The sequence below is a fragment of the Schistocerca americana genome, chromosome 3, assembly GCF_021461395.2.
Source record: "Schistocerca americana isolate TAMUIC-IGC-003095 chromosome 3, iqSchAmer2.1, whole genome shotgun sequence".
Taxonomy (NCBI): domain Eukaryota; kingdom Metazoa; phylum Arthropoda; class Insecta; order Orthoptera; family Acrididae; genus Schistocerca; species Schistocerca americana.
In genome coordinates this window covers 256342466-256359856 of record NC_060121.1, presented here as the reverse complement: position 1 = coordinate 256359856, position 17391 = coordinate 256342466, and the positions used below count along the sequence as shown (strand labels likewise).

The 17391-nt window shown below is 44.5% G+C and overlaps 1 protein-coding gene across 1 annotated transcript in view; it reads right to left on the bottom strand.

Annotated features, from left to right (window-relative positions):
• LOC124605433 (pre-rRNA-processing protein TSR1 homolog) overlaps positions 1-17391 on the bottom strand; it is an 86682-nt gene that overhangs the window by 63101 nt on the left and 6190 nt on the right. Inside the window, exon 2 of the mRNA XM_047137098.1 lies at positions 3735-4008. Coding sequence (XP_046993054.1) covers positions 3735-4008 — 274 coding nt within the window. The remainder of the gene's footprint in view (positions 1-3734; positions 4009-17391) is intronic.

The window sequence follows — 17391 nt, the reverse complement described above, 5'->3', positions numbered from 1 at the left end:
TGAAGTGATTTAGTAGAATCATGGAAAACCTAAATCAGGATGACCGAACATGGGATTGAACTGTCGTCCTCCTGAACGTGAGTCCACTGCGCCACCTCATTCGGTCCCCGTCTTTTCAGTTTACAAGGTCTGTTCAAAAAATTCCAGAACATTCGTAGTTTCGCACCAATGATGTGTTGGAGCGAAATGCGGTTGGCATCCATGCACACACCTGTATTTTACATGAAACTGCCAAAAATTTCATTGTTTTATGTCTATATAATGTAAATGTAAAGATTAAAAAATTACTCACCAAGCGGTGGCTGAACACACACACACACACACACACACACACACACACACACACACACACACACAAAATAACGTTATATCAGGCAAGCTTTTAGAGCAAGTGGCTCCTTCTTCAGGCAGAAAGATTGAAGGGGAAGGAAGAGGGATGCAAGAAAATGACTAGTGAGGTCTAGGAAAAGGAGTAGATTTCAGAACCACACAACAGGGAGACTTTCAGATAAGATGGGAAGGAAAGACTGGTTATTGGGGACTGCACCGGACGAGATTTGAAAACTTGAGAGCTTAAACGTGGAAGACGGGTTAATATGCAGGACAGAGATTATTGCGAAAACATCGTGAATGAGTTAATAAGAGTGAAAAACTGAGTCCATTGTACATAACAGAGTTGGGGGAGGGGGTGGGGGTGGGAAGAGAGAGAGAGAGAGAGAGAGAGAGAGAGAGAGAGAGGTAAATTAAGGCCAGGTGGGTGGCAAGAACCAAGAACATGTTATAGCGGAGTTCTGAGAACTGGTGTCTGGGGGAAGAATCCCGATGGTGCGTGTGGCGAAAACAGGTACCGAGGTCATGATTGTCATGTTGTAGAGCATGTGCTGCAACAGGATATTGTGTGTTACCAGCATACACCCTCTGCCTATGCCCATTCATCCTAACTTCATCCTAACTCATTTTGATGTAAAAGGCCAAAAAGTGCTTACATAACAGATGGTATACGACATGTGTCCTTTCACAAGCAGCTCTCTCTTTGATAGTATACATTTTGCCAGTTACAGGCCTCGTATAGCTGGTAGTAGGAGAGTGCATAGAGCAAATCTTGCAGTGGGGGGACGGTCTCAGTGGGAGATGAGTGTAAAGGAGCATAGCATCTGACAAGAATATTGCAGAGAGTGGGAGGTGATGAAAAGCTATTCTAGGTGGGGTGGGCAAAATCTCAGACAGAATGGACCTCATTTCAGGGCACATTTTTAGGAAGTAATGGCCTTGTTGGAGTAACCGGCCAGGATAATACTGAGTGACCAGTGATGTGCTCCGAAGCTGTTTTTGAGAGGGGTCAGCAACACCAGGACTGAATGTGATGGCCAGCAAAATCTTGCTTTTGAACTAGGCTGATAGGGTAATTACATCCAGTGAAGGCTGAGATGAGAATAGTGGTGTACTGCTGTAAAGAATCGTCATCCGAACAAATATGTTTGCCTCAAATGCCAAGGCTGTATGTGAGGGAATGCTTGACATGAAAAGGACGTGTGTTCTGCTATCACTTGGTGAGTGGATTTTTATCCATCCAATTAAATTATACTGACAAAGATTGGTTGTTTTCATTGTTGTATGTCTGTTAGTTATTGTTCAGTGCTGTGTTGAGTAGAACATTGTGTCACACAATTTGCGAATTTCGAGATGGCAGGGTTAGAGGAGCAATGTGTCTGCATTAAATTTTGCATGAAACTCAAGGAAACCTTTACAGAGACACACCGAATGCTGCAGGAAGCCAACAGTGATGAGTGTTTAAGGCATACTCGGTGTTACGAATTGTTCACGCAGTTTAAAAATGACTGGATGCACGTTAAAAGATGGGACACCACTCGAAGTCTACTGACAACGCTCATGTCGGAAACCTCAACAAATTTGTGCACACCAATGAAATACTGGCTGTCCAAGCGATTGCAGAAGAATGTAACATTTCAGTTGGATCATATCATGAAATCCTGACACAGCATCTTGGAATGCATCTTGTTGCTCCCTAGTTCGTCCCATGGCTCACCACAAAGACCTTTGCCTTGTAATCTGTGAAGAGATTTTGGATCACACAACTGAGAATGAGATGTTCATTAAGAGAATCATAACTGGTGATGAGACATGGGTCTAAGGTTATGATGTAGAGACCAAGGTACAATCTCCACACTGGGTCGGGGAAGGTTCTCCAAGACAAAAAACAGCTTGTCAGGTCAGGTCAAATGTCAATGATGTGCTGATAATTGTCAGTTGATGGTACTATTGGGACATGTTGCAATGGTTGCAAGAAAATGTGAGAAGGAAACTGCCTGAAATGTGGAGAGACAATTCATGGCTTTTGCATCAGGATAAGGCACTTGCACACTCATCCCTTTTGGTGCACAACTATTGCACAAAAAACAAAATCACTGCCTCATCCTTCATACGCGCCAGACCTCATCCCGGTAGACTTATTTTTCATTTCCAAAGTAGAAAACTCCGTTGAAAGGATAAAGATTTGCAGTGATAGATGAGATAAAAAAAAATCTCCAAACGGAACTTTGCACCAGCCAGCAAGAGGAGTACCAAGACTGCTTCCAGAAATGGAAACGGCGTTGGGAGTGTTGTATCAATTGTGGAGGGGAGTATTTCGAAGGACGCCATGAACAATAAGTAAATAGTAAGAGGAGAAAAGTTTTGTGGAAAAAGTTCTGGAATTTTCTGAATAGACCTCCTATGCTCCATCAGGCAGATGGCCGTGGGCGTGTAGTAAGCTTCTCGTTGCACCTCCTGTCATCCGCTTGGCGCGTGCAGCCTTCGACACTCGCGGAAGACGCATCTTGTCCCTGGTGTCCAGCGCAGGAGGGCTGGCGCGCGGCCGACCGGCGTATGGCCTGTGCGGGGTGTGGCAGAGTGTTGTTGGAGGGCGCCACTGCTGGCGATGTGAGCTTCTTCGCCTCGCCTCGCCTCGCCTCGCCTCAGACGAGGTGTTTGCGTAATTTGCAGTGCATTCGCATTAGGGACTATGTCCTTTTGTTTTTCCTCTGCACAATGGTATCTACCAGCAAGACAACGTGACATGTCACACAGCTTGCAGTGTATTTGTGTGGTTTGAAAAGCACCAGGCTAGGTTTACCATACTCCCCTAGCCACCAAACTCCCCGAATTTAAACCAAACTGAGAATCTGTGGAGCCCCCTCGATCAGACTGTTCACGCCATGGATCCTCAACTGTGAAACCTTGCACAGGTGGCCAAAGCACTGGAGTCGGCAGGGCTACACGTCCCTGTTGGTACCTACCAGAACCTCACTGAGTCTCTTCCAGCAAGTCCCGCAATGGTCCGCACTCCCAAAGGTTTTCGCCGGGTGGTCACATTAATGTCACTGAATAGTGTACTTTCCTGAACGAGTATTGTGTAGTTGGATCCTTTACCAAAACAAATGCATGTAGGTGAGACCATAAACATGTTTGCTTATCTCTGGTGCATTATGGTGTTCTTAAAATAATTATAAATAGCAATGGAACCTATATCTCACTATGTAATCAAATTTGAAGAATTTAACAAAAAGTGGTTAACCTAACAAACAACAACTGTAGAAAGAATTGGAATGAGGATACACTCAATCTGACGGTCATTGTGCTATTCTGTTTCTGACCAAGTCTTATAAGACCAATTTATACACATGCACACACATTCATATTAACTACTTAAAAGATCTATGCAACATAAAACCAACCTTATATGAACATTGCCTGTGGAACTGTTGTTGATCACAGCATCAGAATCAGCTTGCTTAAGAAGCTCAAGCACACCTAATGGATCAATTTTTTCTGATAAAGGGACGACTGATAGTAGGAGAGGGTGATTATTGCCGACACCAGATGAAAAACGTTTTTTAAGAAGCATTTCTTCACGTTTCTTTTGCCGTAATTGCATGGCTTGATTGCGTCTTTCTTCTCTGTGCAATTCGCGTGAAGCTTTTTTAGTGGTTGCTTTTGCAGAGACACGTCCTGTAAATATACAGAATTACACACAGTTTAAATGGCAGTATTTATTAAAAAAACGAGAGGATGACTACTGATACTGAAATGTTCCCATTTTATGGTAAATTAAACAAATGCACATTTTTATCATGTCACATATTTAACAACTCCTATTATTGAAACAAATAGTGAAGAAAACCACTACATAAGTATCAGAGCACACAAAAAAACACAAATATGGGAGGCCCTTTAAAAAGTGGTGTATTTGAAACCAGGAGTCCACCCTTCCCCCCCCCCCCCCCCCCCCCCCCCCCCCCCCCGCCCTCCTCACCAGTAGAGGGGAGAAAAAAAAAGTACTGTGATGACTTGTGTGGCACATTATTTCTACATAAATGAAAGCTACATTATTGTAATGAAACATATGACAGAGAGACCATAAAAAAACAACCTTCACATTTTAGTATTTTTGTGGTTAAGTATTTCACACAAGTACAACATAACTGATAGCCAAATCAGAGCCAGGAATTAATTATAAGAAAATAGAAATAAAAAAAAGTGCAGTTGTGTCAAGCATGTTTCATTTAATGATGCAAGTAGTGAATTGGAGATAATTTACCATGAACAAACTCTTGAGACTAGGCATGGAAAGATGGAAACATGACAAATATCTTAGAAACAACAAACAATACTAAAATGAAAAAGAACACTTTATATCATTTCCAACAGGTATTATGTCCACATTCCCTGAAACTTCAAAAACCTTTTAGGTCAGAAATTTTGGATACATCAGAGGCCGATGAGACTACAACAGAAGTGAGAACGTGCACTAACTGCAGAAAGAGCACCATTAGCTATGGCAAAATGTGTTCTGCCAGTTGAGACAACAAAAGAAATTAGAGGAAGATGAATGAGACAGTAAAAAGCTGTATTGCCTTAGAGACCATGGCTTCTGGTCTACATCTATATCTGTACTCTACAAGCCATGGTGAAGTGCATGAGAGAGGGTATGTCCACTGTACCAGTTATTTGGGTTTCTTCCTTTTTCATTCACAGATGGAGTGTGGGAAGAATAATTGTTTAAACGACTCTGTGTGTGCTGTAATTAGTGTAATCTTGTCCTTGTGATCCATATGTGAGCAATACATAGAAGGTTGTAGTATATTCCTAGAGTCATCAATTAAAGCCAGTTCTGGAAATTTTGTAAGTAGACTTTCTCGGGATAGTTTACACCTATTTTCAAGAGTATGCCAGTTAAGTTTCTTCAGAATCTCTGTGACTTTCTCTCATGGATCAAATAAACCTGTGAACATTTGTACTGCCCTTCACTGCATGTGTTCAGTAACCCCAGTTAGTGCTAATTGGGGTGGGCCCCACACCCCTGAGCAATATTCTATAATGGGTCACATGAGTGATTTGTATCAATCTCCTTCGTAGACTGACTGCATTTCTCCAGTATTCTACCAATAAACTGAAGTCTTCAACCCATTTTACATACAACTGAGCCTATGTGGTCTTTCCACTTCATGTATTTCACATTTCTGATCATTTAAAGCAAGTTCCCAATCTTTGCACGACTTTGAATTCTTATCAAGATCTGACTCAATATTTATGCAGCTTTTTTTGGACAGTAATCCGTTACAGATAACTGCATCATTTGCAAAAAATCAGGGGTTGCTATTAATATTGTCCACAAGGTAATTAATATACAACATGACAATATGAACAGCAAGGGTCACACCTGAAGTTACTTCTACATCTGACAACGTCTTTCCATCCAAGATAACCTGTGTGTCCTCCCTGAAAAAAAAAAAAATCCTCAACCCACTCACAAATTTTGACTGATACGCCATATGGTAGTACTTCTTACAATAAATGTGGATATGGTATTGAGTTAAAATGCTTTTTGGATGTTGTGGGTTGGCAGGAGAGCCAACACCGTGTTATTAGAGGAAGCCGAAAGGCACGCGTTTTAGCTCACGCAGGCTGGCGAGAGGTAGTATCAATAGTAACTGGTACTGGCACCTTGCTAGGTCGTAGCAAATGACGTAGCTGAAGGCTATGCTAACTATCGTCTCGGCAAATGAGAGCGTATTCTGTCAGTGAACCATCGCTAGCAAAGTCGGTTGTACAACTGGGGCGAGTGCTAGGAAGTTTCTCTAGACCTGCCGTGTGGCGGCGCTCGGTCTGCAATCACTGATAGTGGCGACACGCGGGTCCAATGTATACTAACGGACCGTGGCCGATTTAAAGGCTACCACCTAGCAAGTGTGGTGTCTGGCGGTGACACCACATTGGATATAAAGAAATAATGCATCTACCTGACTGCCTTGATCCAAAGTTTTCATTATGTCATGATCACTTCTACCATTATTCTTGTAAATGGGTGTGACATGAGACAGGCCTACAACAGATTATGGTCGGAAGAGGAACTAACTCACCTGCAAATTCACTATAGAATCTGACAGGCTTTCACTGGGCCCTGAGCTTTGTTCAATTTTAATTAGTTTAGCTGTTTCTCAACACCACTGAAGACTAATACTTATTTCATTCATCTTTCCAGTTTACGAGGATTAAATTGGGACAATTCTGAAAGATTTTCCTTTTTAAAGGAACGTTTGAAAATAGAGGTCAGCATTTCCCCTAAGATTAAGGAATTTTAAAACAGTTAACAGAATTGTCAATGTTTATTACTATAAATTATGAATAAAGGTTTGATATGTATTAAGGCAAACACAGAGAACTCAGTTATTGTTAGTGACTTTGTTGCTAAAAATATTTACTATGGTTATTTATTTATTTATTTGTGTGGTTCACATGCAGTTTAAATTACAGATATATGACATTAGTAATATTATGGTTGGTTGGTTGGTTTAAAAGGGGGGGAAAGGGACCAAACTGCAAGGTCATCAGTCCCTTGTTCCCAGTAAAACAATTTTCAGAGAGAAAGAAGAAAACAAAGAACACATACAGCACAATAACAGCAGAAAGGAAGAACCAGAAGAATGACAGAAGGACAACAAACACTACAATGGACAAAACAGGACAAGAAAACTACAGAGAGATGGAAGAAACAGGGAGAACTGACTAAAAACAAGAAAGCAGATTACCATGGCTGGCTGACCATGGGAATAAAAAAGGAAACGCCATTCACTCTGCAACACATTAAAACCTCCACCCTAAAAGCCCTAGGGCAGAGGACACAGAGGGACAAAGGACATGCACTAAAACTCAGATCACCCTCACAAATAAAATGTAAAACTAAAGCTACTGTTGAGGCATTGTCAACCAACACTGAAGGTAGGGTGCTGGGAAAGTTAAAAACTGTCACAGAGTGTCTAAAAGTGGGCAGTCCAGCAAGAGGTGGACGACTGTCATTTGGGAGCCACCGCAATACTGAGGTGGGTCCTCGGGACGGAAGAGGTAACCATGTGTGATACACGTATGGCCAATGCGAAGCCGACAAAGGACAACTGATTCCCTGCGAGAAGCCTGCAGGGAAGACTTCCACACATTCACAGTCTCTTTAATGACATACAGTTTGTTGTGCATACTGTTACGTCACTCCATATCCCAAAGCAGAAAAACCTTGCGGCGTAAGACAGAATGCAGGTCAGTTTCGGAGATGCCCATCTCCAGGGGCAGTTTCCGCATAGCCTGTTGGGCCAGACTGTCAGCAAGTTCATTGCCGGGGATTCCGACGTGTCCTAGGGTTCACACAAACACCACTGAACGACTGGACCATTCCAGGGCAGGGATGGACTCCCGAATATTTGCTACCAAAGGATGGCGAGGGTAGCACTGGTCAATACCTTGTAAGCTGCTCAGGGTGTCAGAACAGAGAAGAAACGACTCAGCAGAAAAGGAACAGTTGTACTGAAGTGCACGAGATATGGCCTCAAGCTCTGCAGTGAATACACTGCAGCCAGTGGGCAAGGAATGCTGTTCAATATGGCGTCTGTGGACGTAGGCAAAGCCATCGAGCTGTTGATGTAAACAACTTCAGAGCCCCGGAACATGTCAAGAATCGAGAGGAAGTGACAGCCGAGTGCGGTGGGGATAATGTAGTCCTCAGGGTCATGCAAAAGGTCCAGACAAAGCTTCGGCCAGTGTACACCATGGAGGTGTATGGGAATGGACCTCAAGTAGAGGTTGTAAAGGGAAGGACTCCAGTTCGGAGAGAAGGGATCGCATGCAAACCGCAATTATGAGCCCTGACCTGGGCTGCCGATGCGGGAGATGAACGGTCACGGGTGGGAAAAGAGACGGTAATTCGGACACTCAGGTGAAGTACAAATGGGTGCAACATAATTGGCAAGCAGTTGTGCATGTTGGATCCGCAATGGAGAGACTCTGGCCTCCACCAGGACACTGGTCACTGAACTTGTTCTAAAAGCTACCATCCCTAGGTGAACGCCACAGTGGTGCACTGGGTCGAGTAAACGTAACACTGAGGGCGCCGCTGGACCATAAACCAGACTCCCATAGTCAAGGTGGGATTGAACAAGGGCTCTGTAGAACTGCAGCAGCAAGAGCGATCTGCACCCCAGTTGGTGTTCCTCAGGCAGCGGAGAGCACTGAGGTGCTGCCAGCACTCCCGCTTAAGCTGACAAAGGTGAGGTAGCCAAGTCAATCTGACGTTGAAAACCAGTCCTAAGAATCAATATGTCTCCAGTACAGTGAGTGGATCATCATTAAGATAAAGTTCAGGTTCCGGATGAATGGTATGATGCCGACAGAAGAGCATGACACACGACTTCATAGCTGAAAACTGGAAGCCGTGGGCTAGAGCCCATGACTGTGCCTTGTGAATAGCTCCCTGTAGGCGCCGCACAGCAACACCAGTATTGGAGGAGCAATATGAAATGCACAAGTCATCTGCATACAAAGAAGGGGAGACGCTCTTTGATTGCCTCCGCGACTTCCTGTGACCACCAAGGGACTCTCTTTCGCAGGGGGCATCCTAGGGAACGAGGGATCGCTTTTTCTGCCGCAGAAATTATTGATGTAGTGACCTGCTCAATCACAGCATGGATGGCACCATGTGGGGGAGATTCAAAGGTGACAACAGAGGTGAAAGCTACCCAGTCTGCCTTGTTTAAAGCCCATCTGGGTAGGCGTCCATGGGCATGACGCCAGGGGAGTGACAGAAAGATGGGGAAGTGGTCACTGCCATACACGCCATCATGTGTTCTCCAGTGGATAGACGGGAGGAGTCCTGGGCTGCAAAACGATAAATCAATGGCTGAGTAACTACCATGAGCCACACTGAAATGTATGGCAGCCCCAGTATTTAAGAGGCAGAGGTTGAGTTGGGATGTCAGTAAATTTTCGACATCTCTGCCATGGCCAGTAAGCATGGTGCTAAACCACAAGAGGTTATGGCTGTTAAAATCTCCCAAAAGTAGGAAAGGTTTATGGAGTTGATCAATCAGTGCAGCCAATACATTCAGGGGTACCGCACCATCTGGAGAGAGATATATGTTGCAGTCAGTTATTTCCTGCGTCGTCCATATCCTGTCAGCCTCAGCGTCAAGAGGCACCTAACACTCTATTACAGTTGCTACGGATCTTGTAACATCCCCTGTAGCTGCGAAGGGCAGGGGTCTGCATTGCTGGGAACCAGCTTTCCTGGAGGACACTGCAGAAAGAAGGCGTAAAGCTTAACAGTTGCCGTAGCTCAGCCAGGTGGAGGAAAATACTGCCACAAATCCACTGGAGGATGATGTGATCGTGAGACTGGGAAGGCATGAAACACTCAATGAGGCAGTCTAAGCCTCGGAGTCAACTGCTACCACTGACTTATTTCCTGAACAGGCTATGTCCATTGTGTCTGAGGGTATGGCGAGATCTAGGTCCTCAGCAGACGCCATAATCTTCATCTAATCCTCAGACGTAGAGCTTGTAGGCAGTGGTGGTGAGGGTGCCACCGCAATTCCCTTGGTCTTGGGGGTCTTCTTCCTGGATTTCTCTCATTGATCCTTAGGTTTCTCTGGCTGGGTGGACTTCACTGATTCAGTCTCTGGGACTGAGGATGATCGTGAAGCCCTGTGACCAGCTGCTTTTGGGCTCTTCAGCCACTGCCAGGTGTCATCTTTCTCACTAGCAGAAACCTGGGAAGGGAGGGACCCATGGGACCCATTCGGAGCGAGAGGAGCTGAAGAAGACTTACACTTCTCCGGCTGAGAAGTGGGGACTGGTGACCCCGATGGTTGGGGTGACAGTGCTCCTGAGGTAGGTGATGCGGGAGCATCAGGGAGGCAAGGAACCCCCCCCCCCCCCCATAAACGGGGCACGTGTAGTCTTCCGGTTCTGAGAGCCAACTGGAACTCATGGAACTGATGGGGCTACAACTGTTCTTGTAGCGACGGAATAAGAGGAGATCATAGCCACGGGATGTAGGCACTCACTGTAGGTTACTCGGTCCAAGGTCTTTTATTCCATGATTTTGCTTTCTCACTGTAAAGTCCTGCAAGTATGGTGAGCAAGGGAAATGATGCTCTCTGCAACTGACACAGATGGGAGGTGGGGCACATGGAGTATTGGAATGGAATGGACGTCCACAATCTTGACATGTGATGCTGGAAGTACAGTGGGAAGATATATGGCCAAACTTCCAGCACTTAAAGCACCACATTTGGGTAGGGATATATGGCCTCACATCAAAGCGTTAGACCATCACCTTGACCTTCTTGGGTAATGTGTCACCCTCGAAGGTCAAGATGAAGGCACCGGTGGCAACCTGGTTATCCCTTGGTCCCCGATGGACGCGCCAGATGAAATGAATTCCTCATCGCTCTACATTGACGTGCAGCTCGTCGTCAGACTGCAAAAGAAGGCCCCTGTGGAAGATAATACTCTGGACCATATGAGGCGTGACGGTAATGGAATCATCCCCCAACTTGGCAAAAGCAAGTAATGCCTGTGACTGGGCAGAGGATGCCGTTTTTATCAAGATTGACCCTGACCGCATTTTGGACAAGCCCTCCAGCTCCCCAAACTTGTCCTCTAAATGCTCTACAAAAAACTGAGGCTTCATCAAGATAAAGGAGTCCCCATCAGCTCTCATACTTATGAGGTACCGGGGCAAATAAGGTTCGCTGGCATCCTTAGCCTGGCATTCCTCCCATGGTGTGGCCAGGGAGGGGAACGATTTAGGATCATACTTCCTTGCATTGTACACTGAGACTTGGAATGCTTAGAGACTGCTGGCATTTGAGCACCAGCACCAGTGGCCCTCTCAACTAGTGCCACCCAGCCGCGGCAAAGGCCACCTGGCACAATGGACATTGCCAGGAGTACCGATGCCCCAGGGTGACAGGCATCTACTCCTTGACATACATAGTGAGTTAATGGCGCAGGCACCAGGAGAGTGATCCCTTTGTAGTCAGGGGGCTCCAACCAACACGGTACATGGCAGCCCCACAACGGACTGGCTACCATGCTGGATATGAGGTGCAAAGAATTCCATGGTCATCGTTGATGCAGAAAACGACACTGCATAGTGGGTGGAGGAAAACGCACTCACGAAGGTGTCCTCGCTCAAGAGATGGAGGATGAGCGGGACTGCAATGTCACGACAAGAAAGTGGGCTAAAGATCTCTATGCACGATGGACACGATGCAATTGTGAAAAATGCAGGTCAAACCCTACAGGGGACATCACTTACAGGCCAAAAGGTGTGAGACTCATTTTAGTCACCTCTTACAAAAGGCAGGAATACCTCGGGCCTATTCTAACCCTCGGGCCCACAGGGGGAGTAATACCATGTATAACAGGAATATGAAAATACAAAACTACATATAAAACTAACTAAATGTCAATACCTAGCTTCCTAATCCATATAAGAGTCGTATCATCATTTTTCACGAGGTTGCTCCAACTCCTTAGTAGGAATGCAAGGAGCATTCATTTCTAATGTGCTTGACTGACTGGTACAGAGCCCCACAGTCACAAACCGGAGACTCTGTAGCACCCCATTTGTAAAGAGAGTCTGCACATCGGCCATGCTCAGTGCGGGCTCTTTTCAATTTGACCCACAGTTTCCTGTTGATTTCTAGGCCAGCAGTAACACAGTTATACTTTCAAAATCACTCACTTGGCAGCACTATTTTCAAGATGTTTTTATATGAAAGTGTAATCTTCAGGATTTTCAGTAAGTTGACAGCTCTGGTCCCACAGGTCTCTCACTCCAGTATTACTGGCATGTAGCCATTCTTCTTGTTGTAACGCTGGGTTTCATCGTAAACTTGGTATGTTTTCCTGTGTGAATAATACAGATTCTCCTGGAGCTTGCAGTATTCCTTAAGCAATGCATCACTTCTGTGGATTGTGTGTGGATAGATGTTGCTCAGTAGAGGAAGCCAATAAATTGGTGTTCGACAGATTGCCCCAGTTATTAACCACATAGTGTGGTTCAACTGGATGTCAAAGTTGGTGTGGCAGCTGTTTAGCCACAACGGGGCACAATACTTGGCTGCTGAGAAGACCGGCGCAATGAATGATATACGCAAGGTATCTGCTGAAGCTCTCCATCATTCCACACAATTTTTTAATAATATTGTTAAGAGTTTTTACCTTGGCAGCACTATTTTCAAGATGTTTTTTTTATATGAAAGTGTGTGGTCAAAGGTGACATCAAGGTATTTAGGGTACTTGTTATGGCAAAGAGTGTTTCCACTAAGTTTTAGTCTGACCTCCACGATAGATTGTTTGTCAGATGGAATGTACATACTTCAGTTTTACTCGTACTGGGTTTATGTCGCCACTTTCTAAAATAGGTGCTCGCAATGGCCAGATCTTATACGAGAATTGTCCCTGCTCATTCAAGATCCAAGCAACGGCAATATCGTCCTCAGAGCAGAATTTTGTTGACCTGGTATTGGGAGAACAGAGATATGTAGGTTGAATAATGGAGGGTCTGAGACGGAGCACTGTGGTAGACATTACTTAATTTCCTCTCCTTGTTCACATTTTCTCCCAAGTAAACACAGAAATATCTATTGTTTATCATGGCTTGTTTTTAGTAATTTGTACATCATCCCTTCTCTCCAGACTGTGTCATATGGTGCGGTTGGATCTATGAATGTAACAGATGTTTTCATGTTTTCTTGGAAACCAGCCTCCCTGAAAGTTGTCAGGGCCAGTACCTGGTCACGGCAACTTCTCTGTGGCCCGAAACCTGCTTGCTCAGCTGGGATAACTTCCAGAATGAATCCGCCAATTCTATTACGAGGGCTATGCCGAAAGTTTTTAGCAGCCCGTAAACCGCAAGGCGGAGAACAATGGGGTTGTTTTCATTCGAAAGAGCAATGTTTTTCGACCTTGGGACGTGGGCGCACAGCCCCTGGCTAGCGGTGATCCCCCCACAGCGCAGTAAGAAAGCACAGGCAGTGCCGAGTCAGAGACGGTGCAGGATGGAGCTGTCAAGCCGCGACTTTCGTGCCGTGATTTTTGGCGATTATAAAAAGTGTTTAAGTGCCAAAGAATGCCATTCTTCTTTACTGCATGTTTTTGGTGAAGTTTCCCCTTGTAGGGTCACAGTTGGAAATTGATTTCGCAAGTTTTCAAGGGGTCAGCAGTCAATTGAAGATGAACCTCGCGTCCCCGTCGGCCAGCAACAGCTGTGACTCCTGAAAACACTGATGCTGTGAGGAAAGTGATCAAAGAAGATCCACAGCTTACATTTTGCAACATTGAAGGGACCCTAAATATTGGATCAACAGCAGCACAGACCATCGTTCATAGTCACTTAGGCCTTACTAAGAGATGTGCCCGTTGGGTGCCACATTCCCTGACAGAAAGCCAAAAGGAGGTGAGAGTGGACTGGTGTCATTTCATGCTCGAAAAATTCAGTGGAGGGAAGTCCCAAGACACCTACAATATCGTCACAGGTGATGAAACGTGGGTCTACCATTATGACCCTGAAACGAAGAGACAGTCTTCTGTGTGGTGCTTTCCAGGGGAGGAACCACCCACAAAAGTTCGACGAAGTCGGAGCTCTGGAAAAAAGATGGTGGCAACTTTCTTCACAAAAATCGGGCATCTCACATCTGTGACCTTGGACACACGTCCTACAGTCAATGCTGAATGGTATGTGAATGATTGTCTTCCAAAAGTCATTGCCACATGGAAGTCACAGCATCCAAAGTCCAAGAGTGGGCACCTTCTGCTGCATCACGACAATGCATCTGCGCACAGGGCTGCCAGAATGATGGATTTTCTGGAGAAGGAAAAAGTGCAAGTGTTATCCCATCCCCCCTATTCACCTGACCTGGCCCCCTGTGACTTCTTTCTGTTCCCTAAGACTAAGGAAAAAATTCAAGGGCAGCGGTTTTCATAAGATGCACAAGAGTGCACTAAGTGACATCCCAAAAGAAGCTTGGACTGACACATTTTATAAGTGGTTTCAAAGAATGGAAAAATGTATACATGCTAATGGAGAGTATTTTGGAAAGTTGTAAACATTTTTTTGAAAATAAATTTTTTTCACACATTCTGCTAAAAACTTTCGGTAAAGCCCTCATATAGATGAGCCTCTCTTAGAGTTTATAAGTACAGTTCAAAAGGGAAATCGGTCAAACTGTGAGGGTGTCAGGTGGTTTACCTGGTTTCAAAATTGTCAGTATATTTGTTCTCGTTAGCTCGTTAGCAGTGATCCACTATCTAGGATGTTGGAGAATAAGCGGACCAGCCATTTTTTCCCACCATTACCCATGTTTATCAGAAATTCCATGTGTATATTATTCAGACCAGGTGCTTTACCATGTTTAATTTGTTTCAAGGCCTCGTCCATTTCAGTCAGTGTCAATGGAGAAAAGAAATTTGATTCGTTTGGGCACTGAGCTTTTAGAGGTGTGAGTTGTTCTTTTATTTTGGAGGTACGTTGTCAGTCACGGAATGATCTAGATGTTGCAACTATATGGTCAGCGATTTGGCTACCTGAAGTACCAGGTTTCTGCCCGGATTTATTGGATGCTCCACCAAGGTTACGCAGAAGTCTGCATGCCTTTCTACTTGAATCTCTGAAGTTTATTTACATTTTCTACCACCTCACACTATCATATTCAGTTGGCAGCATCAAGACTTTGGAGGAGGTCATCTGCAATATTGCTATCACCAGTTTTGTTATACTGTTCATAAAGTTGTTCACAATGCCCATTCCAGTCTGGTATTTATTCCTTTCTGTATCCATGAGGGATCAACTACTTAGCAGTAGTAAGAACAGCCCCGACGAATCAAGGGTAGTTTTTAGGTCCTGGTGGAATAAAACATATATATTCATCTAGGTTGTCAGCAAAACTCTGCCAATCAGTCCTGTGGAAGTTCCATCTGGGTTGTGGTACAGATCTCGCACTGATAGGACATCATGTCAAAGCAAAATGAAGTGTAGAGTGCTATTGACACGCGATTTCAAATTGATTCCACATTTCTAAGTTTCCAAAAGGCTTTCGACACTGTACCACACAAGCGACTTGTAGTGAAATTGTGTTCTTATGGAATACTGTCTCAGTTATGTGACTGGATTCATGATTTCCTGCCAGAGAGGTCACAGTTCGTAGTAACTGATGGACAGTCATCGAGTAAAACAGAACTGATTTCTGCCTTTCCCCAAGGTAGTGTTATAGACCCTCTGCTGCCCTTATCTGTATAAGCGATTTAGGAGACAATATGAGCAGCTGTCTTAGGTTGTTTGCAAATGATGTCATTTATTGTCTAGTAAATTCATTAGAAGATGAAAACAAATTGCAAAATGATTTATAAAAGATATCTGAATGGTGCAAAAATTGGCAATTGACCCTAAATAATGAAAAGTGTGAGGTCATCCACATGAGTGCTAAAAGGAATTCATTAAATTTCAGTTATATGATTAATCAGTCTAATCTAAACGTCAAAAATTTAACTAAATACCTAGGAATTACAATTACAAACAATTTAAATTGAAAATAACATGTAGAATATGTTGCTGAGAAGGCAAAACAAAGACTGCATATTGTGGCAGAACACTCAGAAAATGTAACAGATCTACCAAAGAGACTTTATGAATGCATGGTGTCTGTCCCTTTGAAAAACAGACACCATGCAGATCCCACAGCTGTGAAACACTATATGTAAATCGAAGGGGGATCACTGCTTTCAGATGCAGCGGGACATTAAGCGGAATCAGCAGCGCCAAGTGAAAATGTGTACCGGACTGGGATTCGAACCCGGTATCTCTTGCTTACTAGACAGGTGCGGTAACCACTGCACCATCCGGGACACAGTTTTATTGCAACTGCACAGAATATCTCAGTGTGCCTCATGGCTAATCCATACTCCCACCAAACGCCACACTTCACAAAATTACTCAACAAGCAGACACAGAACAATGTGTTAGCATGGAACAATAACACTCTAGAAAACTAACTGAACTTCATGGTCTGGAAACCAATGTTGCTACTACATTGATTGGCTGACACTACCAGACTCCACCTTGTAACTTTTCAGAAGTGGCTGCGGACAGGCATGAGGATGAACACAAACAAGTCTTCAATTAATCCATCCACCTCATGCAGCCATGAGTTTGTGTGTTTCCGTCTTCACATAATGTCCAGGCACAATAGCGGCAAGCATAGCAATGACCAGAAGCCCAGTGATGCGAGTTGCTCATACAGTGGTATGCTGACTCAGCACTGTTATTTGATGGCATCAATGTGGTATCCAGCAGTGCAGCAACATCTTATACTTTGTAGCAGGTTGTGGCATCCCAGTGACGTGGCGATGGTGTTGGCCAGACTCAAAGTCTGGACCACTGCTGAAGAGCAGGAGTGAGCAGCTGGTGATGTGGCTGCTCAAGCTGTACTGGTATGCAGAGATTTATGCATTATGGCCCAGTGGCATCTGAGTTATAGTGAAGACTCCAGACTTGCAGAAGCAGACTCATAGCAATGATCGACATGCAGCAGGTGTCGAGTGTGGCCCTGCCGTGCCATGCCAATCATGATGTACTCTGCTGGTCCGGGGTAAAATGCAGCACTGACTTCATGGAAAGGTGAGATCTGCTACTGCAGAGAAGTCTGGAATATAAGTTGATGAACAGCATCTATCTGTTGACAGGTCGATGTCTGTCAAACTGCAGAAGCTTCCTGGAGGCCAATCAACATCCCAGGTCATCAGCATGTGGAAGTGTGATGACAAGAGAAGTGGGCACACAGCATGAGGGTTCTTCAGTCAGCACAGTCAGCAGGATACTGGCCACGGCTGCTGGTGTTCAGATATGGCACTTTCATTGGCTGTGGCTTAAGCTGTTACAGTTCACTGTAGAAGCAAACTATGTTGAAAAGTAGACAGCAATTACAGCGTGACTCAACGGACTTAAGTTCTGGTGCACCACATATGCTTTTTTATTTGTAGTCTACTATTGCTATTCGAGTT